Source organism: Halictus rubicundus, chromosome 10, assembly GCF_050948215.1.
Source record: "Halictus rubicundus isolate RS-2024b chromosome 10, iyHalRubi1_principal, whole genome shotgun sequence".
NCBI classification, from domain to species: domain Eukaryota; kingdom Metazoa; phylum Arthropoda; class Insecta; order Hymenoptera; family Halictidae; genus Halictus; species Halictus rubicundus.
In genome coordinates, this window is record NC_135158.1 from 1,724,726 (window position 1) to 1,748,421 (window position 23,696).

A 23,696-nucleotide genomic window follows, 5' to 3' on the forward strand; every position below is an offset into this window, starting at 1 on the left:
TTTTTTTTTGTTAAAATTATAAACTATATTGGTAAATATAATTGTCTGTAAAAAATTTCCTCCATATATGCATTAATAACCGAACTACGAGAAGTGCCGAAAACAGTCGATTTGTCCGCACTGTGCGCCGCACAGTGGGCAATTTGTACGAAATCGGATTCAAAATCAAAGAACTTTCGATAGAAATGAGGTAGAGCGATGAAATTTTTTTTAAATTAAAGCTGAAACTTTGTAGAATATGGGAAAATAGGGAGATTATGGTACGAACGCTTTTTAACCTTGAAAAAAATCTATGGGAAATGATGTACAGCATGTTAAAAAAAAATTTTTTCCGCGCGTGGTATTGGAAAAACTAAAATTTTCTTAAATTTGCGCGCGTTTAACGAATTTTCTCGAGGTTAAAAAACGTTCGTACCACAATCTCTCTATTTTTCCCATATTCTACAAAGTTGCAGCTTTCATTTAAAAACATTGCTCTACCTCATTCCTATCGAAAGTTCCTTGATTTTGAATCCGATTTTGTCCAAATTGCCCACTGTGCGCCGTGGTGATGCAGTGAACAAGAGAAGGAGCAGAAAGACTCCTTCAAGAATTCGAAAACGAATTTTAAAAAATAATCAACTTTTTAAATGCCTATTTCTTGTACAAATTATGAGACATTAAGTTTATATTTTTGCAGTTTTAGCATCTTGTTATGGTTGTTAACATATAATTTTTTCAGATTTTTCAAAGTGGGGGCACATAGTTAAAAAATTAAAAACCATAATCAATGATGACAGCGACAAAGACTAATGTAGCGGTGGGGTAAGAACTATTTCATGGGAATACATGCATATTATTTAGAATTTGATATATCAAATAATTTATAATTTGATATTTTATAATTTGATATATCCATCTAAGAAATTAATTATATGAGTCATATAAACATGGTACGTGTACGGGCATGGAAAATGTAAAAAACGACGTTTTTTATTTTTTTAAATATGCGCCCACACTTTGAGAAATCTGAAAAAACTATATGTTAACAACCATAATGAGATGTTAAAACTTTAAAAATAAAGTATTTCATAAATTTTACAAGAAATCGGCATTTCGTATTTTTTAAATTCGGTTTCTAAGCTAAAAATTCTGAAAAAATTCATAAATGTGCATTCTAATAGTTATAATATGCCTGATTTTTCTATTGAAGAGAATAAGACAAATTACGGAAAAACCTGATTTTCTTTGTCACCCCATTACTACCTCCTATGTCGACATATAGGGTTGAAAATTGGCACGAAGTATTTTCTTTACTACTTTTGACCTCCTTATCCGGCTACACCATTTATTTAATTAAAACTCCCTTACTCAGCCTTAAATGTACTTGCTGCTTGGAAATGTGCATCACTGGGCCTTTCGGAGACGAACTGCACAGCTGACTTCAAGTATACGCCAATGCCGAAAGCTAAGGGAGGCACGGCCAGATCAACGAACTACACATCTGATGGTGGATAGTACAATATGTATACGACAATCTAAAGTATGTGCGGTCAAGTAAACGATCCTGAATTTCGCTTTCACTTTCTTATCGATAAATTAATCGTATGTTCATTTCACACAGATGCCGTGAAATTTTTTCACACTCAAGATGATCGTTCACATTTACCAACACATAGCTGTGTATTAATAACAATTGCAACATCACTTACATTGAAGCACAAATAACAACAATCAATTAATGTTTTGTAGCAAAAATAGGTAGGTGTATTTTAAAACAGTAGAGATTAAAATAATTTAAAAACGCTGATGTATTATTTTCAACGTGTTAAAATGATTAAAGAACGAATCAAATATTTGTCTGATTCTCGTCCCTTGCAATGGCACTTTTATATTGCAAAAAATCCGCAAACTGTTGATTGTTAAAATATGACTATTAGCACATATATTAGCAGCCGTGAGCTTTGAATTGACAAATGAGATGTGTTCTCTACCGCGGTTCGCACAATACTGACCAAACGTAAGATATTTCTAAAAAGTTTATGGAATGCGTTACGCGTGTCGAAATTGACCGCTGTAAGACTAGAATTTATGTCATTCACATGTTTAGCAATGGGTAACTGCACGGAAACATCGTCTGCCACCCTTTAAGAAAGTTTCTTAAGGGAGGTATAAGACAATAGCCACGCGGACCTGACATTTCAATCTTTTCCTGGATAAACGGACACACGATGTTTTCGAACAGTTAACAATCGACTCTGCATACCAATCTGCAGGTAAACCAAAACATGTGATTGCCATGAATTCTAGTCATATAGCGGTCCCTCTCCTGTCCTTTTTTTCATCTGACCATCCCGTTCTTTTCGTGAGCATGTTACAGCGGTCATTTTTGACCTGCGTAATGCCCTCCATCAACTTTTCAGAAAAATCTTGCATTAGATCCATCTTGTTCGAATCGCGGTAGAGAGAACATCTCGAAAAACTTGTCAATTCAAAGCTCACGGTTGCTAATATGTGTGTGGTAATAGTCATATTTCAACTACAGTGATGTCTCTATATATGTTGCTAAGGCCTGAATGATAAACGTCGCGAAATTATCCCCACTACCGCGGGGTATACCCCGTGAGGGGCCTTGAAGCTCGGGAGGCCTTGGACGCCAAGGAGTGTAAACAACACGGGTCGAGTATGTCAGTGTGAACCACTACTAATCCAATAACAAAACTTCTTTATTTTGCATTATTTTCTTTATGGGACTTTCGCCGACATATTCTTGGAATTTGTCTAATGAAAATGATATCGCATATGATATAATTCCGATGATATTTACTTATGTGATGAACGATGAGAGTTTCGGATCCAAAGAAGAACAGCGTATGGGAAAGAAAGAGATGCGGAAAATCGAAGAGTTTGGGAAAGGCGTGAGCTCGGGCCTTTAAGTAAAAAATTCAGCTTATTGATTATTAATTATTTTTTTACGAGACTTTCACCAATATATTTGTGGAATTTTTCTGATTAAAATGATACTAAACACGACACCACTCGGATCATATTAATATTAATTACCCGTTAATACAATTGTAATGGGAAGTAACTTTCATCGTTCATTGCACGAGTAAATATCATCGGAATTATATCATATTTAGTGTCATTTTCATTAGAAAAATGCCACGAATATATTGGTGAAAGTCGCATAAAAAAAATAATTAAAAATAAAGAAGTTTCCTTATTGGATTAGTAGTGGTCTCCTGGTCTCACCCCGATATATCTGACCCGTGTTATGTTTATACTCCTCGGTGACCGAGGCCACTCGATTTTCGCTGTCCTTTTCTACGTTCGGCACTGCATCAAAGAATAGTACGATTTTCTAGACGGCATTTATCACTGCCAGACCCGCGTTTTTGACATGCAGAGCATAGGACAGGTACGCTCGAGGCCACGGCGGCAAGCATCACTGTCCTTTTCTACGTTCAGCGTGGATCAAAGGATGGCAAGACCTGTGTTGTTGATATGTATCGCGAATTCATTGTAATCGGTAGTAGGATTTTTATGTAAAATAAAAATTGGCTGCTGCTATTACAAGGGACGGGAGTCAGACTGATAATTGATTCATACTTTAATCATTTTAACAAGCGGAAAATAATGTGTTTTTATTTTAATCTTTCTACTGTTTTAAAATGCACCTTCTCATTTTTGCTACAAATGCGTGAAATTCACAGTCTAGTGAATACATTAACTGATTGTTGTGATTTGTGCTCGAATGTAAGTGATACTGAAATTGTTATTAGTACATCACTATGTGTTGGTAAATGTAAACAGTGATCGTGAGTGTGGCGAAATTTCACGGTATCTATATAAAATAAACATACGATTAATTTATCGATAAGAAAGTGAAAGTGAAAGCCACAATCGTTAACTTTACTGCGCGTCCTTTATGTTGTATACCTACTCTATCTATCACCAGTTGTGCAGTTCGTTGGCCTGACCGTACGTACCTTAGCTTTCGACATTGCCGTATACTTGAAGTCAGCTGTGCAGTTCGTCTCCGAATGGCTCAGTGACACGCATTTTGAAGCAGCAAGTACATTTATGGCTGAGTAAGCGAGTTTTTGTTAAAGACATTCCTGCTCCTTTTGTTCACTGCATCACCGCGGCGCGATACCAACGCTTTTGCTCAGTGGATTCTACTGCTGAGCCAGACTCTCCCCGTCATCGCGCGCCGTGGCTGTGCTCTGACTTGTCCGTGTCTTCCGTTAATAACTCCTTAACAAAGCCGAGATCAACATTTTTGTAAACGAAAATATTTCTTCAAATGACCTCAAGGACTGCTTCTTTCAAGGACTTGAAACATTTTTGGGACAGCCTGTACAGTGAATCCGGGTTATACGTCGCAAAGCTTCTGAATTAGCCGACGTTGAAATATCCCTACTACTGCGATGTATACCCCGTGAGAAGTGTGAACATAACACGGGTCGGGTATATCGGTGTGAGACCAGGAGACCACTACTAATCCAATAGGGAAACTTGTTTTCATCATTCATTCATTCTTCATTATTTTTTTATGGGATTTTCACCAACATATTCGTGGCATTTTTCTAATGAAAATGATTCCAAATATGATATAATTCTGATGATATTAACTTGTGTAACGAACGATGAAAGTTACTTCCCATTACAATTATATTAACGAAAAATTAGTGTAAATATGATCCGAATTGTATCGTGTTTGGTATAATTTTAATCATAAAAATTCAACAAATGTATTGGTGGAAGTCTCGTAAAAAAATAATTCATAATAAAAAAGTTTAAGTTTTGATTTAAAGTCCTGAGCTTACGCCAGTCTTTCATCTCTCCCGAACGCTTCGACTCTCCGCGACTCTTTCTTTCCCATACGCTGTCCTTCTTTGCGTCCGAAACTTTAATCGTTAATTGCACAAATAATTATCATCGGAATCATATTATATTTGGTTTCATTTTAACCAGAAAAATACCACGAATATTTTGGTGAAAGTCCCATAAAAAAATAATGAAAAATAAAGAAGTTCTCGAGTTTCGCTCTCCTTTTCTACGTTCGGCACTCCATCAAAGAATAGTGGGGTCTCGTCGACAGCAAATAATTCAAAGGAGACAGGAATTACGATGTGTTTACACGAGAGACAAGACTTAACCTGTCCATTTGAATGACAATATTTTTGTAGAAGAAGAGTAAGATTTAGTTTAGATTTAATAGTTCATGTTAAAAGCTAACTCAAGACTGGATTTTTAAATGTTATATTATTTTTTTGCTACGAAAAATATTGTAAACATAAAGCTACGATTTTAGAAAACATTTTCATACATATACTTGAATATAGTAAATTACGCTAATTACCAAATATAAAGCACGGTAACTGCAGTGGGAACTGATACTGCTAGCTGCAAAATTCTCCAATCTGGTATGGCATAACTTAGTGTAGCCAAAAGCAGTAGGCCGATGGCCCACGCAATTTGCATAACTAATGCAATGAATGTCCGAGCTTTCGCAGGAAACAATTCCAAAGAAAGAATATATGTAGAATTTTGTAAACCCTGGACAAAAACTCCTTGTAGTCCACGAAGAGCCAAGAACGTGGGATAATTCTAAAATAAATGTATGTTATTTGTCACGCAACAAGAACCTTAATTATTTTAAGCTGCGTAGACTGACTCTAATTTTTAAATTAATGCAGGTAAAATTGCATTTTTTCTATTAAAAATTGTATTGTATTATACTATACTATACAATACTATGTATACTGTACTACTATACTATATTACACTATACTATAAATATACTATTAGTATGCTATGCTACGCTAGACTATCGATATTTTATTAGTTTAATAACTCATCGTTAGTTTGAAAGTCTGATGAAATTACAACAATAACATGTTAGATTCTACAATTTTTCTTTTACTAATTCAATTATTTATTCTATTTTACATTTACTTTAACAAGAATTTGCATTGCTCTTGGTACTCTTAATTAAAATATAATAAAACTATTGTACCTGCACGACGTATAATGCAACAGCCATAGTTCCTTGAGTGTAAAGACAAATAGCTAGCACGGGAAGTCTTCCAATACGATCACTCAAAATACCTGCGATCCAGGCGCCTATTAAAACTCCTACGTAATAAACTATAGGTCCAAGAAAGGTCAAATATCTTTTTTCACAAATTAAATTCCACTCTGTCACTACACTGTTTTCTCCAAACTCGGTAGCGAACTGATAGTCACCAAAACATAGATCTGTATAGTTGAAAACATTTTTGTGACCAGAAGTCTCGTTGTTTTCAACGATCATTCTGCGCAAATCCTGGCATCCGTACGTTCGTTTGGTCTCGTTTCTTATCTGAAATAGGAAAATTAATTTTTATTCGTTAAATAATTTTAACTAATTCATTTTAATTATGATAGAAATAAGAAGTCTTAGAAATTCCATTTTTTTAAACATGACTTGAAACATTTTATCGAATTTATTTTTGAGATTAATGCAATGAAATAAATCAAATAATAAAACATGTTCTGAACCAGATTTACGAAGGACACTACAAAAATTATTAATCTTTTGTCTACACTAGTAGTTAAAATTGTGTTTAGGTAGCAATTTTAAAGGAAAGTAGGATCAAAGTTTTCGTACATAATTCTGTTGACCGTTCAGTAATTAATAAAATAGTGCTTTATACTGAACAGTCGCATTTTACAGCTTAGAAATCTTACCTGACAATAAAATTCCGGTGTATAATTATAAAAGGCCGGTAACGCATGGCTCATAGCAACAATAACATAGTTAACAGCCAAAAGTATCGCGATGACCACTTGGAAACACCCAACTTTGACCTCTTCCGCGTTCATTTTTCACGATAACAATATCAGATACACTAACTTTCCTGACAAATTGGCGGTACGGAACAATTAACTAACTCACAATTGACAATCGAAAATTCACTCGAAGGAAAGAGGAAGAGAAACATTAGAATTTTCAAATCGCTCACACAAATCCATTTATATTCAGTATATCAAGTCGCACTGTCCAAATATTGCCGATAACAGGAAAACAATTTAATTCGATAACGTTGTTTACTGTTAAGGTGCGTGTGTTTGACGCGTTTCACCTCGAAGCATTAGGATCTAACGCGTATTCACCGGTACAAGTAAAAGTTGACGTAAAGCGCGGATAAACTGTCATCGGTGAGGGTGAGGCGCATACTGACAGAGAGGAAAAGTCTTCTCCTTGTCGAAGGGGATAGCTACGGAAAGAGGAACCGATTCCAGGCGGCTTTGAACCAACAAGGACGGCTGCTGCGCTGGTGCTATTGTTTTGCGGTTGGCGACACGTATCCCATTAATGCATCCACGTCACGAGAGGATGATTTTCTGTCACTGATAATCGATATTCAAATTGATGCGACATTAGTTCTTTGTGTCTGCCAAGTTCATAAAAGAAAATTTGATCATCAGATTTTTTATAAATAATTCAGTAACCGCCTCGATTGTAGACTGACTCTTATGTACACACTTGAACTAGGATAAGGAAGAAAATTACTGTGGGGTGCCAATTACTGTGCCAATACTAATTACACTTATTTTTAAAGCATAATGAATATTAAAGAAGAGATATTAAATTTTCTTCATTAAAATCAGTTAATGTGTATGTTATATATCTCACATTTTAATATTAATTATGCTAAAAATAAGTATAATTAATATAGGCACAATAATTGGCACCCCCTGCAGGAATTGGGTCCCTTACCGTATAGACTTTTACATCTTTTTATTTTGTATCGATTATCTAGTCTCTTTGTTTTCTATGCGCTTCGAAGGTACAGTAACGATACTTACCTTTCTTAGCGACATTAAACGGAAATTTGATTTTGTTTATAAATATTCTACGTGTCAAGAGGGATTTTTTTTTATTACAAGAGAAGTATTTTGTTACTTAAAATTATTCATACACTCTGATGTCAGCTGTTTAATGTAAAAATGGTGCAAATCTAAGCAGTTAATATTTGGATAAAGAACAATTAAGTAAAAGTTTTATAAGACACAACAATATCGAAGAATGTCATGTTTGTGTTATGAATGTCACGTTTACATTACATATATTACAATTATTTTATTTAATGATGATTGAACGTTTGAGCTGTGGTATTAAACCGAGCAGAAAAATATTGTCTTACACCATTTGTTCATTAAACGGATTATACAATAATGAAGTTCTTGCACAGCAGAGACTTTATTTCGTTCTGTATATGCCATTGTTAACCAATAAATAGCGAAATAATAAAATCCATTGGGTACCATGTACGTATAATTTAAATATAGCAATCCCCGACATGAAATGACAGCCTGACTAGGTGTATGAACTCGCGACGTACATTTACTTCATTCTCTACCCATATTCGTTGCAACATAAAGTTCTTATTGACCGTCGAGGTATTGATGGTTTCGTTTTACTAGCTCTCGTTGCAATGAAAATCTTTGATTAATGAAATAAGTCCCGTATTACGATTTTAATTCAACTTTATATAGAAGAAATTTATAAACAAGTTATAAACTAGCAAACGTATTAACATTTAATTGTTAACGGATAACTAAAAAAAAAATGTTAATAAATCACTTGTGAATTTAAGCAACCATTCGTAAACCGTCCATTGATGGGTATTTATTGATCATAGTAGCATTTTACAGCTTCCGCAAAACTTACAATTAGTTATGCGCTGTGTCAGTAGATAAGGTAAGGGACCGAATTACTGTACGGGTACCAATTACTCAGCCTATATTAATTATACGTATTTTTAAAGTATTAAACGAATATTAAAAAAGAAAATTAGAATATTAAAAAAGAGATATTACATTTTTTTCATTAAAATCAGTTAATATATATGTTATATATCTCTTTTTTAATTATTTATTATGTTTTAAAAGTAAGAATAATTAATATAGGCACAGTAATTGGTACCCCCACAGTAATTAGAACCCTTAACCTACGGTTACAAATTGCGTGAACGAAAAATTACCATTTTAAATTAAATTAAAACTGTTGCCATGGCGTAAAAGCTTTCGTTGATGACGTTTTTACGCCGCACCAACACCATACTTAGGTCACGATAATCTTGATAGGTTATGGAGGGGCACCGCGATCGTCGTAGACCAACGACGGTGTTTCCTTCGTTTCTGGAACTGTTTCTGTATGCGGCAAACGTCACGTCCGGTCCCGGCCGCATCCTGCCTTTTATTAGAACTACCTCGAGTTTGCTTGATCGCCGATTCCAAAGGAAACCCTCGTGCTTGATGAATCCCTATCCTTCGATTACACGGCAAGTCGACACAACTCGACGTCATTAGCATCGCCTTGTGCAACGTGTGATCATTCGACAAGCCTGTATAAAAAGGCTTCTAAAGAATTTTGCATTTTCATTCAATTGCCAATAACGGCCAATGTCTATATTTGTTCTACATATGTTTATAGGTCGAATTGTGTTCTCTTTCATAAATCAGTTATTCAATCTGGATAGTTTTTCATTATCAAATTCAAAATGATATCTTATACAATTTTTGTTTTATTCTGCATCTTCGAAGTTTTTAAGCTATCAGGGATATCTCTGTTTATTTTTTGCTTTTCTTTTCGTAAGTTTGTTCATAGAATTGTAGACTCGCATAAATGTATATTAGTCTGGTACATATAGTAAAGAAGAGGATTCGTTACTATTAACACAATAGATTTTTTCATGTTTCTTGTCTTTATAGCAACTGCTGTTTCTCAAATGTTAACATAAGATACTTAATTGTTGTGTTTGTATAAAAATGCCAAAAGTGACGTAACTGAAGCCTAAAATTAATACAAATAAATACATCGAGAAAACGAATGGTTTTTGCAGAAATTTTAAATCTAAGTATCTTGATTTTTACAAAAATAAGAAAAAATACTTAAAAACTATATGTAAAAATATATTTCATTATATTTATAAGCTTTTTATCGATAAGAAGGTGACCTGTGATCAATAAACGTAAGCTCTAAATGAATAAAACCTGACTATGACGTCAATAATTATCATTTCACGATGGCAAACGGTCGAGTGGTAATGGAATCATCATTTCCAAGGCAATCGTTAGTGGTGTTATGGCAATAGCAAATCATAAATCCATTTACACATACCGAAAATACGAAAAATCAACTTCATGGTTGAGAACCATTCATACTTTAGTTCCACATCTATAGAATTTGCACACCTTAACAAGTTACAGAAATCATAACATATATCTTTCAGCTATTTACATTGACTTCGATTAGTATAATAATACGTGTAGGTACATATATTTATTTCCAATTCTTTTAGCATGAAATATTTATACATAGTTTCCTTTTTTACAGTTAAGTATTCCAGTAAAGGGTATAGCCGGATGAGGAGGTTAAAAGTGCCCATAAATCAAATTGAATTTGCAATAGGTCATTCGATAGCTTATAAAAAAAATACTTTGTTCCAATTGTCCGCCCTATATGTCGACATGGGGGGTAGTAATGGGGTGACAAAGAAAATCAGGTTTTTCCATAATTTCTCTTATCGTCTTCAATTGAAAATTCTGAAAAAATCAGGCATATTTGAGCTATTAGAATGCACAGCTATGAATTTTTCAGCATTTTCAACTTCGAAACCGAATTTTTAAAAATAAAAAAATTTTGAAATACCGATTTCTTGTGGAAGTTATGAAATACCAAGTTTATATTTTGACAGTTTTGGCATCTCGTTATGGTTGTTAAAATTTTTCAAAGTGGGGGCACATAGTTAAAAAAATGAAAAACCGGTCATTTTCGAGGGCCCTGTGGCAGAACCCCATTACTACCCCCATGTCGACATATAGGATGGAAAATTGGCACAAAGTATTTTTTTAGATAAGCTATCGAATGGCCTATTGCAAATTCAATTTGGTTTAGGGGCACTTTTGACTTCCTTATCCGGCTATACCCATTCCGTAGTGCTACGCGACTTACATGGTGATTGATGGCACTATACACGTATAGATTTTTTAAAAACTGATGGTCTCTTGTTAGAGGTTTTGCTACAATTGAAACTTGGATCCATACTTTTAAATACAATTTACTGACAAAAATACAAATCAGACGTATCCCATTTTCTTCAACCTTTAATAATGTAAAATCTCTAAATAAAAAAATGGTCAAAGAATATATAGCATACACCATCCATCGAGCATGATGAAATACTCCTGGTACTCGAAAAGAAAATTGTGGAACGGTTTCATTAAAAAAAAAAAAAATGATTTCTAATTCAAGAAACTCTCGATACTCTTCGCTCGGTTGGTTCACTTCCAAATTGTACGATGCAAACTGTATTATTTCTTTAATTTTCATGTTCAACTTCCGATCTAAAATTAAATTTATTTATTTGAAACCAAAATCCTTGAAACCGTTTAAGGGCCCGGGGTAGTCACGTGATTTTTTAATTAATAATTTCCATTCACAGCCTTCAGACACAGACTTAAGATCCGTCTTGGTCTTGATCCGGCGGGTCTTAAGTCTGTGACTAAACTTGTCACATTTTTTGCTCTGTATTATCGATATTATGAATTCTGACGCCAGAAACGTGCTTCAAGTGTTTGGCTTTATTTCGCAGAGGCAAAATTAGCTCAATTTGTAGCTGGAGATATTTCCTAGTGCGCGCTGGTCTCGACTTCATCCAGAAAACTCATCCAATAGCACAAAAATGCTTGGATTCCACGGCATGCATATCGTCAATTTTTGGCCTACCTCTAACACTTATATTATCAAATATCTGCATAATCTCGTTAGCTCCTGACCAGCGCGCGCTAGATCAAACCTTCCTTTTTAATATGAGCCCTTTCTCAGCGAAAATATTCTCATATAAGGATGAAAAGTTGAGCTACGTAAAACCATTTTTCGCCTATTTTTGTCGGTAACGTGGTCACTCTACCTTATCGCGAATCTACGGAGTTGGTCTCGTGTTTGTGTCAGTGCCAATTATGAAGGTTTTTCATCCAATTCTATGCGGTAACGAATAAACATAAAACCCTAGACCGTAATCCGAATTCCGACCATACTCCGTGTCCCTAAGCCGTTTGTCGTAACTGTAAGCGCATCGGATTGTATCGTATCGTATGGTATCGTAGCGTTAGACCTCGACGTATGATCGTTCTTGCGCGAGTCCCCGGCCGCGGCCCGGAGGCGTCCTTATCCGCACCTTGATCGAACGTTCTCGATGTTTTTCAGTTTGATTTCGTATGTTGAGGTAAACGGCCTTACGCCCGCTACTCGTTCTCGCGGCCGCTAACGCTTGTTTTTAATATTTCGCGATTACAATACCGTCAGCGCTTATGCATACGAGCACACGCATCTATCGGACGCAGGAGAGTTCGTTCGGATGTTTTTGTGCATATTTGGCGTCATCCGTGTTCGTGAACTCTCCTTTTCATGTCTGCCTGCCGCCTACATATATTTAACATTTTATTTAAGAACCTTTCACTGCTCTGAGAGATGCAAATCGCTTTGGCATATTTGTTACTAGATCTTCACAATATTCTCGAGATTTTGATCCCTATTGTCTCTTTACATCATTGTTTCAGTGAAGATGTTTGAGAATGATATTTTTAATTTCTAAACAATTACACCTTCAAGAAAACCAATATTTTTCGGTTGGATTTAAGGCTAGAATTTAACCATTCTTAGACTACTTTTTATGTGCTTTTCGGATCGTAATCTTGTTGAAAACTAATAGTGTTTCCTTTGTGTTGCATATTTCCAATCGTTCTTGTCAATTGCGTTCGTAATATTTCTTTATATGACCGCTGGTTAAATTATCCTCTAATACAACACCATACCTAAAACTATAACACGCAAAACCCCTCCTTATCATGAATGCGCCTCCATCAAAACAGATCTTACACTTTGATTTTCTGATTTTTTTCCGATTGTATGGCACACTGTGGAGCGGCAGGTGTTATAACTAATTCAAAGAATATTCAACATGTCTTACAATAGTGTAAATACTATACTTGGAGCACTAACAACTGAAGCATCGCCCTCGTTTAACGTCCGAACATACCTAAAAAAGAGCATTTAAGGTTTGTAAAGATACATATCCATTGACAACCGATTAGAGACAAGTGTTATTCAGTGCCGAGAAGAAGTTTAACTTATTGTTAAATCGTCCAGATGATACGCATTTATCTCGGATCGCGTGGACAGTCAGAGATATTTATGTATTCATTATGTACATTGATTTAATCCAGAGGTCGGCAAGAAATCCTTGTTCCGTCCAATTTTCGTGGGCTCCATCCTCTGGCTCCTGCCACACGTCTTGACCCCCCCCCCCCCCCCCGCGTGGCGACACCCGTAGCAATAGGTTTCTACATTACCAGATACTCGATAAATGTCCGCAACAAGATTCTGGCGAGGACCATATATCGGATAGGCGAAACTATTCTTTTATTCACGCCGAACGTAGAAAAGGACAGCGAAGCTCTAAAGTCTAGAGGCCTCGGTTGTCCAGAGCGGACCTAGTGATGGGATATGGGATATGGGATGGGATATTTAACGTATCTATATTGTGGAGAAAGTAGTGGGGCATTATTATTGGCGGAAAAGTGCCGGAAAAGTCCAAGACGAGACGACGAGTCAAGCATGCTACGAATTTTTGATAAATTATTATTAATATTTGAATAACATACACATGTTGCACATTCCAATTTTACGAAATTATGCGAGGTGACCAATGTACCCCATTCAAGCCAATCTCATTACTTTACTGACGCCAAAACCGTCGCGCATGCGCGAGAAAAACCACCCAGTATCCTATCACTGAACGGACCTAATATTGCTCTAAGAGTAAACATCAGGCAAAATCAGACTAAACCTTGTTGTGGAAGGAAAAACGGAATTTTATTTAAACTTCTAAATAATATAATTTGAAGTTTCATGTATTTTCAATCATTTAATTTCGTTTTCCTTCTTACAGGAAGGTTTACATACTCCGATTTTGCCCAATATTTACTCTTAAAGCAAGGTTAGGTCCGCTCTTAGTGCGATCGACCTGCCGTCTATAACGGAGATAATGTTTGGCGTCCATTTGGCATGGAATTTTGGCTGCAAACTTTACACTCGAATACCGAGCCTAAAGCGGAAACGATGGATAGGAATTTGTAGAGTTTTGGTGCCAAATTAATAGCAAATTGTTTACTGGGAAATTACTGTCTCTATATTAATTATACTTATTTTTAAAGCATATTATACAGAGTTAGAGTCTGCTAGAGTTTGATCTACACATAAAAAGAAGAAGACAAACATATTCTATTAAGTTTTTCAGGAAACGTTTTGTTACTGTACCGTACCGTAACTGTTACCACACAGATGTGCTGTAACGAAACATGTGTAGCTGCCGATTTCGTACGTACAATAGTTATTTGTCTATAACTCTGTAACAAAGCGTTTTCTGACAAACTTTATATAACATTTCTTTCTTCTCCATATGTGTAGACCAAACCCTACTAGTTTGGTCATTTAAGTTCGGGACACCCTGTATATTAACTGTTTTCAATGAAAAAAATTTAATCTCTTTTTTAATATTCATTATGCTTTAAAAATAAGTATAATTAATATGGTCACAGTAATTGGTACCACCACAGTAATTGGGTCTCTTACCCTGGTACATTGGTAATATTTCCATACTTTGAATGATTCATTGATAGTTTCTTAAATGGTATGATTTGGCTGCCAACAGCGCATCTTGAAAGCTCAAGTTGAAAGTATTTGTTTTTATTTAAGTTTTTCGGAAGTTGTTGTGAGTTAGGCTGACGGGGGTGGGATCGAAAAAAATAACATACTTACCATTTTCATAACAATTCTACAAAGCTAGATGTATTAACCTGTTTTATAAACTTAAGTTACAAGTAATTGAATAATTAATATCGGAGCATTTGGCAAACATGGAACGAGGAAAATGAACACAATCTAAACACAATCCTAGTTTTAAAAGATCAGAACTTTTCTACTTCCAAAATTACTTCAGCAATCAAGAGAAGTCCGAGTTTATAATTTATTAAAAAATGTTAAAAGTTACAAATGGAAAAAAGTGCTGGTCGGCCATTGGCATTAACCAAACCCGAAAAAAGAGCAATTCTTCGTGCTGCAAAACTAATGTCAGAAATGTACGTCTCGGTATTCAAACATGTGAACATCTGATAAGAAAGAAGATTCAAAGAAAACCGCCATTAACAGTACGTCGCAAAATGGATCGATTGATGTTCACAAAGGAACACGCTCAGTGAAAGAAAATATGGCAACATGTGATGTTTTCTGAAGAAAAACGATTCCATTTAGATATGACCCTGATGGCTGTAATTATTATTCCCATGACATTAGAAAATAACAGTTATTACAAGTACGTCGACAAATGGGTGGAGGTACAGTATTTGTAATGGTTTGGGCCAGACTTGACTACAACGAAGAAACAGATATGTATATGAAGAATTCGTTGACTACCGAATGAATGCTATTCTAACACGATAATGCGTCCGTTCAGGAATTGTAAAAGCATTTTTCGCATCCGAACATACAATATAGGGTAAGGGACCCAATTACTGTGGCCATATTAATGATACCTATTTTAAAGTATAATGAATATTAAGAAAGAGTTATTCAATTTTTTTCTTCAAAATCAGTTAATATATATTTTATATATCTCTTTTTAAATATTCATTATGCCTTAAAAATAAGTATTATTAATATAGGCACAGTAATTGGTACCCTCACTATAATTGGGCCTCTTACCCTATTTGTTCTCGTTCTGGCCTGCAAGGTCTCCCGACATTAATATTATAGAAAATTGTTGGGGAGATCTCTCACGAACTGTTTATGCTAGAAATCGACATTCAATACAATTCAAGAATTAAATGAGTGCATTATGGGACAGACGTCCACAAAAGAAATAAAAAGTTTATATGAATCACTACCCGGCAATATGGTAAAACTAATAGAAAAAAAGAAAGTTCAACACATTACTAGATTAATAAAAAATGTCATTTTGCTTGCAAGAATTCTATTTGTTTTACGAATTTGTCTAAGTGTTGCTATCTTTTCGTCAGTCTCAAATATGTATAAATATTATATTACTCCAAAGGACTCATGAATTTCATTTGTTATTTTCCTATTATGTTATTCAAGTGAAGTGTATACGTGTTGTATTTTGAAATGTTTATGGAACTTTGAGTGTAATATGAAAATTGATAAAATTTATTGTTGTGCTATCTTTTTGTCTGGGAGTGTAGGAATACTAATTAAAAGTCCAGAAATGAGTGGACTGCTCAATCATTGACGGATCGACGAAACTGGTACAATACATGCTGAACAATGTGTTGACACTTTCACAAGGACGTCCCTGTTTTTACGCGCACGATCCCGGTAAAGATCCTCTGCCATCCGTGACTGTACACTGGCCGACCGAGCACGTATCGCGTAACCTGGAGAGATGGCCTGGATGCCTTTTTTCGTCGTATACCGTTACTGTAGAATAACTTAGGTATCTACCATCATGGGACCGCCATATATTTTACTTTGTCCCCTTCGTTCACCTGTTCGATCGAACGTTACAATCGGTGCTCTATCAGCCAGTGAGTTAAAGAGAAAAGGAACTGGCTAAGTTTCTCCACGCGGAACAGTGATTTCGTTCAGTATTTCGTACGTGCTCGTTCGAAGCGGGCGCACAAATGTAACCGAACCTGCCGAGGTGAACGGATTAAACCAGGCGAAGCATCGGAGATCAGCCAGTGGAGAATTTTACTTATTTACACTGTTGTTCCGAACCCATACACAATGAAGATATTTACAATGAGAACAACATTCGTTCTGGCGCTAGTTATTATCACTTGCCTTAATGTGAGTTCCAACCAAACAAACGTGTCTTATTTTTTAAATGTAATTAACCATGTAATCATATCATTAACTATGTAATTGTTGTAATTGCAAGTAGTGTATAACCTAGACCTATTGTAACTAACATTTAGTTATAAATGTCAAGTATAATTGTTACCATGATTTTGAATTAGGTAATAAGTGCCAATTCGATATAACAACACCGCAACGTGTTGCCTCTGATACGATACCTATGAAAATATCTATTTTCTTATGTGGCTAGTGATTTTTATAATATTGATATCACATTATACGCTGTGAACTTTTTATATTTTGCATGTAGATATATGGAAAAGTGTGTAATGTTGCAAAATTAAAGACGCAGGTTTACAATTAATATTACCATTGTGCTGATAACACGATAATGTTAAAACTAATTGAAGTTATTTTAAATTAGAAGTGAATGAGACATGTAACATTAATCAAGAAGAAATTGCTGCACAGTGAATATTCTTTTTCTTCTGTATGGGTGCGCAGTATAAGAGAAAGTGGGTAAATATTTAGAATAATAGAGTCACCTCCAATTCTAAAATGTTGTCAAGGTATTACTAGGCACTATTCTGAATAATTTTTTCGTATACATACAATCGGTAAGATCTTTTAATTTCGGTTCGATACCTCATCTGTAAAAGTAGTTACAGAGGAAACTCGAAAAACCGGTTTTTATTCTTGTTCTATTTCCTATTTAATTACAATTAAAAACTCTAAAAAAACCGACACATTTCGCCACATACTAAGAAATTTTCAAACAAATTTTCGATTTTTCAGTTAAAAAACCCTGATGATAAAAAATAAAATACACAAAAAAAAATTGAAAAATTTATATTTTATATTGAAGTTTAAAAGTGACATCTACGAAATTGATTCAGCAATAAGATATTGCCATCAGCACTATTCCCAACATTTTTCATATCTTTTGCTTGAATGTGCCGCAGTTAAAAAAATAAAATCAAGTTTTTTCTACGTATGCAATATTACTTCTTTGTGGTAATATGTTACATCTAGTGAAATAAAAATATAGAATATAATTTTGAACGTTTTCATTCACACAAAATGAGTTGTAGTTAGGGATGTGCGAGAACCCGAAATATCGAGTCGGGTTGGGAACGCGACATTTTTTAGGCATCGAGACGGGTACCCGAAAATTTCGAGATTCTCGAAAGTGTCGGGATTCCCGAAAGAGTCGGCATTCCCGAAAAAGTCGGGATTCTCGTATTTACCGGGATTCTCAAAATAATCGGGATTCTTTAAAGAATCGTGATTTCCGAAAATTCCGAGAACCCACTAATCATTTATATCCGTTTTAATAAATACATTTATGATTTTTTTATTGTAGGTGTTTTCGGCAAATTATGTTATCTTACTTTTTAATTATTTAATTAATTATTATAAATTTATACAATTCGGAATATATGGAATAGGAATGGGGTACAAATAAATAATAAGTATAATTATTTATTGTAAATTGAAAGAATGCTGTTCATCATGAATTATTTTCAAGAGTGTCATACGTTATATTCTCGAAATTTTCGGAAACCCGACCCGACCTCTTCCCGATTCGCCCCGACCATTGGGTTCCTATATTTCAGGTTCTCGTACACCCTTAGTTGTAGTATAACCAGATTAATAGAGAAATAGAAACTAAAAAAAGCAAAGTGCTAATTTAAATCCAATAGAAAATTTTTGGATTACGTGGAAGGGATTAATCTATGTGAAAAAAGAGTGTAAGAATAAAAATGGACATTATGAAGCAATTCAGATATAATGGAAGAAAATTATACCAACACGAATGAAACAATATAATTGATTCAATGCCTAGTCACACAAAAGTGGTTATACGTGCACGTAGAAATAAAACTAAATATTGGATAATATGCATCTTAAGTAAATTATTGTACATTTGCTATTAGATTAACCACAAATTTATATGGTGGATTACTTTTTCCAGAGCTTCCGTTAGCCAAATTCCGTTTTTTTAGTAGATAATAAATAAATGTCCCAGTTATTTTTTTGTATTAACTTTATATTTGGCAAATTGAATGTTACCATAACATTTTTATTTATCTCATATCGTATGATGTAAATGTAAAAGAACATTTGGTACTTCTCGTCAAATTCACACCATTGCGTTTGCTTGAGAACAGATTGCCAGGGGTAGCATAATCTAATTAAATGAAAAATAATGTTATACAATCCAACATCACCGATTATTTGAGATGGTTCGAGACCCCGCAAGGACCTACGTTCTTCTTTATTTCAGAAATAAATAATTTTTCACTTCTCAACCGTACAATTTTTGTTAGAACATTTCAAGAACATATTTGAACTGTTTTAAAACTTCGGCTAGACCCTTTTCCGCAGCATTTGAGCGTCCAATAGAGTGTTTTGCATGTACATTAGGGTGGTTCTTATTTTCAACATTTGAATTTTTTTACGGCATCCCCCAGGATTTTTTTAATTGATAAAAAAGATCTCTGCAAAGTTTGAGCTCAATCGGATAACTGAAAAACGTGCTCATTGGCCCTTAAACATTAAAATAATTAATAAAATGCTTATAGAATCGTTTTTTCTCGAATATCTACCAAATTATTGAGTGTATCGAAAAATATGTTAGAGAAAACCTGTAGATCTGGACAGGCTGCGGTCTTTTATGTCCTATTACTTTTTTTCGTAAAACAAACAGTTTTCGACAAAATTGAGAAAAATGTCGGAACGAAATCAAAAAATTTTTTCTGAAATTTGAAAACTGAAGTATGTTTTCATTATCTTTTATAATAAACATTAACGAAAAGTGTGTAGCGGTCATTCCGTGCCAAGAATAAATGAAATGTATTGTAGTTCATGTGAAATTAAGGGGAGGGGTTAAGTCGTCATTTTGCTGGTTTAGAATTTGTTTACAAATTACAGACCCTCGAAATTTGCAATTTTTGCCCAGTTTGGCGAAAATGAGCTTCAGTTACGAATTTTTATCTCAGAAACTATTTGTCTGATCGAGCTAAATTATTTTTGCTTTATTCAAAAAGGATTGGGCTATTGAAAAATAATTTTTCCAACCTCGATAATTAACTTTATAACGTCGAAAAATGTAAACGAATTCTTTTTTCGCATTTTTTCGATGAGGGGCCAAGGTTTTTTAAATTTTGAAAAAAATATGCAGGATGAAGATTTGAAAATTAAAGTCACAATGAGCTGGGAAGGTATGCGGTGAATCCCCGTTTCAGGTAGGCGAATCGTGCGCACTCTATTATGGTCGGTTATCTATACCGCTGATCACAAAGCAATACCAGCAGACTTGTCTTCCATCGGGAAGGGATAAGGAGGGATTATGGTCAGAAGTATGAAAGGGATCATTGTGTGGGCTGGACTTAGGGATTGTGGGAAAAAATATAATGAAAACTATTTCATTACACTAAAAGGTTTACATAGCACTTCTTTATTTGATAATGGCGTAAAGGTATGAAAGCTTCTAGTACCTGTAATTGGAAATTCTGTTGCAAAGCGAGGTTAGCAATCAGCATGTTTATTGTATTCATCCTGGTTTGCGTAATTAAATGTTATGTTTAAAAGAGATGTTTCTGCCCATTCAAATAAGTCTTTAGGGGTGAGAATTTGTTTTTCCAACGTTCTTTGTAAGGTAGTGCGCATTGCATGTCTTCCAATGCCATCTCCAATCCTGTCACATGGTCCCGCTTACCATGAGCTGTTGCAAAAAAATGCCATTCAGCAGGAACACCAAAATCGTGAAAATGATGAATTAAATTAATGAAATTATTTTTGTTCTTATATTGCACAGCTGCTCCGTCAGTAAAGTATATACTGTGAATCCGGGATATACGTCGCCGAGAATTCTGAGTTAGTCGTCGCGGAATTATCACTACTATCGCGGGATATACTCCGCGAGAGGCCAAGAAGCACGAGAGCCACCGCCGCTGAGGAGTGTCAACATAACGGATTGGGTATATCGTTGTGAGACCAGGAGACCACTACTAATCCAATAACAAAACTTCTTTACTTTTCATTATTTTTAATGGGACTTTCACCAACATATTCATGGAATTTTTCTAATGAAAATGCTACAAAATATGATACGATTCCGATGATATTTACTGTTGTAATGAACGGTTAACGTTTCGGACGCAAAGAAGGACAGCGTATGGAAAAGAAAGAGACGCGGAGAGTCGAAGCGTTCTGGAAAGATGGAAGACTGACGTGAGCTCAGGCCTTCAAATCAAAAGTTAAACTTTTTTTATTGTTATTTATTTTTTTACGATACTTTCACCAATATATTTTTTTAATTTTTCTGAATAAAATGATACCAAACACGATACAATTCCGATGACATTTACTTGTGTATTGAACGATGAAAGTTACTTCCCATTACAATTACATTAACGGAAAATTAGTGTAAATATGATCCGAATTATATCGTGTTTGGTATCATTTTAATCAGAAAAATTTTAAAAATATATTGGTGAAAGTCTCGTAAAAAAATAATGAAAAGTAAAGAAGTATCATTATTGGATTAGTAGTGATTTCTTGGTCTAACACCGATATACCCGATTCGTGTCATGTTCATACTCCTCGGCGGCGTCGGCTCTCAAGCTTCTGGGCACCTCACGAAGTACAGTGAAATCTCGTTGTATGTCAGTCTCGCCGTTCTTTTTACTGACACGAATACGAGATCGGAGGTTCTCGCCGAGCGTCGTATTTGAAATACACAGTGCACGCAGGAAACCTAAGAGTCATACCGTCTTCAAGTCATAAGAAACCTATGGCCACTAAGCGTTAGTGACAAGGAGACTGCGAAAATGTTCGTTTCCGATACAACGTTGCACGGAGAAGCGAACAGCGAAGCTCGACAGCCGTTGTCGCCGAGGAGTGTGCCGAGGAGAAAATGTTACTTACAAAAGTTGTAGGATTTAAGAAACTACATAATATGGTATAAATAATATTCTTGCAAGTGGAGACGTAGAGAAGATATAGAGGTCACCTTTGTTTTTTTTAAATGGAATATCCAATTTTTTATGCTCGATTTCGATAGGCGTATTCTGAGTGTTGCTGAAATATTTGACTGTTTTCATGAAGAGCAATCTTCATGAAAAGCCTACCAATGTTTACATTTGACATAGTGAGCATATCCTTGAATACGTTCCATAATCACAGTAATGGAATGAAAACAGTTAAATATCTTGGCAGCGGTAAACTTTAGGACAAATACACTTTAGTACTTTTATACTCAGAATACGCCAATCTATCGAAATCGAGCATAAAAAATTAGACATTCCATTAAAAAAAAACAAAGGTGACCTTTATATCTTCTCTACACCTCCACTTGCAAGAATATCATTTATACCATATTATGTAGTTTCTTACACCCTACAACTTTTGTAAGTAACATTTTCGCGTATTGTTTGAAATAACCAAGATATTCAAGTGAACAAAGTTCGTGGGACACTATATGTAAAGAAACAAGTTTTTTAAAATGGTGACCTTAATAACATATTACAAGGGTATCCAAATTGGATGTAGCACTATTCTAAATATTTACCAGAAAATAAGTACACAATGCTATCCTACCATTTGATGCATGCAAAAAAAAAAGAAACATACAAGACAGGTAGAAATTGAAATGTTCGAAATTTAGATTCATGAATTTTTAGTAGACTTAGTGAAGTTTTCGGCTTTTTTTAAAATGGCAAAAGAAAATATTTATATAAAATATCAATGTCACTGTATTTAATCTTTACAATTAACGATTATGGTTGTTGACAGGACCACTATGTTGAGAGCAAGGCAAAGAAATCAACTCAGTTGTCTCTTCAAAGCAAAGAAACAAATATGGCAAATTTCATGAGACTACTGGTTATGAGGCTAGTCTTCGGTGTAGCATCTGCGATGGGTCTCGGAGAAAATCTTTCTGGCGTCCTTGGAGGAATTTTTGTGCCACCCGGAGCTGACGATTACGATTATGGCGGCGATGACTATATAACGGATTTGTTTTAAGGCCGACGTTCGTTCAGATATTATTTAACTCCTCAATTCTGTGTCGACACAACGTAATCCATATTATGTACATTGAATTTTATTATTCATAACACATTAATCGTTTAACCCATTAACGACAGATGACGCATAAATGCGTCATTCTAGTTTTTTACTTGGGTACGTATGTTGCGAAAATACATCATCGATATCTTTAAATTAGTATTTAATTAGTCTAATATAATTGACATGACGCCAATGTGTTAATGTTTGTACTACAAGAGGATATTGTACACCTATTGGTTAGATAGGAAGATACAAAACCGTTTTATTAGACTCAATTAAACAGTCGATCTTGTGTTACATTATTTACAGTATCGTTGGGGACGTTTCAAAGTTTTTGAATTGTGTATAAAATGCAACGATTACTTTTAGCTGTACAGAAAACATTTAATTAACCTTGACGTGGAATGTTTAAATGTATTCACTATAAAAAATCTACGTGAGAATACATGGTTATGTGTTCAGACTTTCTATCTCTTACTTCATCTATAAATGAAAGACATTGAGGGTAAATGGGATGAAGTCCCAACTCATGCTGCGTTCAGCAATTGACACAAATGTTGCAGATCTGGGTTAAGTATCGGTGTGGCAACTATTAGCATAAAAGAAGTTTACATTTTTGATTGCACTTTTATTCAAGATTTATTAATGCATTGATATTGTCTTCATCAAATTTTTCTGTTTCTGTTGCTATTCACGTTTGGATTGTTTT

The 23,696-nt window shown here is 34.8% G+C and overlaps 2 protein-coding genes across 3 annotated transcripts in view; one reads left to right on the forward strand and one right to left on the reverse strand.

The window, feature by feature from the left end:
• LOC143357903 (organic cation transporter protein) overlaps positions 1–7,174 on the reverse strand; it is a 53,489-nt gene extending 46,315 nt beyond the window's left edge. For both annotated transcript variants that reach the window (XM_076794591.1, XM_076794593.1), the window contains exons 1-3: positions 6,718–7,174; positions 6,005–6,349; positions 5,348–5,595 (exon numbers count right to left, since the gene is read on the reverse strand). In XM_076794591.1, coding sequence (XP_076650706.1) covers positions 5,348–5,595; positions 6,005–6,349; positions 6,718–6,852 — 728 coding nt within the window. In that variant the 5' untranslated portion in view covers positions 6,853–7,174. The remainder of the gene's footprint in view (positions 1–5,347; positions 5,596–6,004; positions 6,350–6,717) is intronic.
• Positions 7,175–16,715: 9,541 nt separating this feature from the next.
• Positions 16,716–23,344, forward strand: LOC143357904 (uncharacterized). Its single transcript, XM_076794594.1, has 2 exons — positions 16,716–16,903; positions 22,712–23,344. The coding sequence occupies exons 1-2, from the start codon at positions 16,841–16,843 to the stop codon at positions 22,940–22,942; spliced, it is 294 nt and encodes a 97-aa protein (XP_076650709.1). The 5' UTR covers positions 16,716–16,840; the 3' UTR covers positions 22,943–23,344.
• The last annotated feature ends 352 nt before the right edge of the window (positions 23,345–23,696 follow it).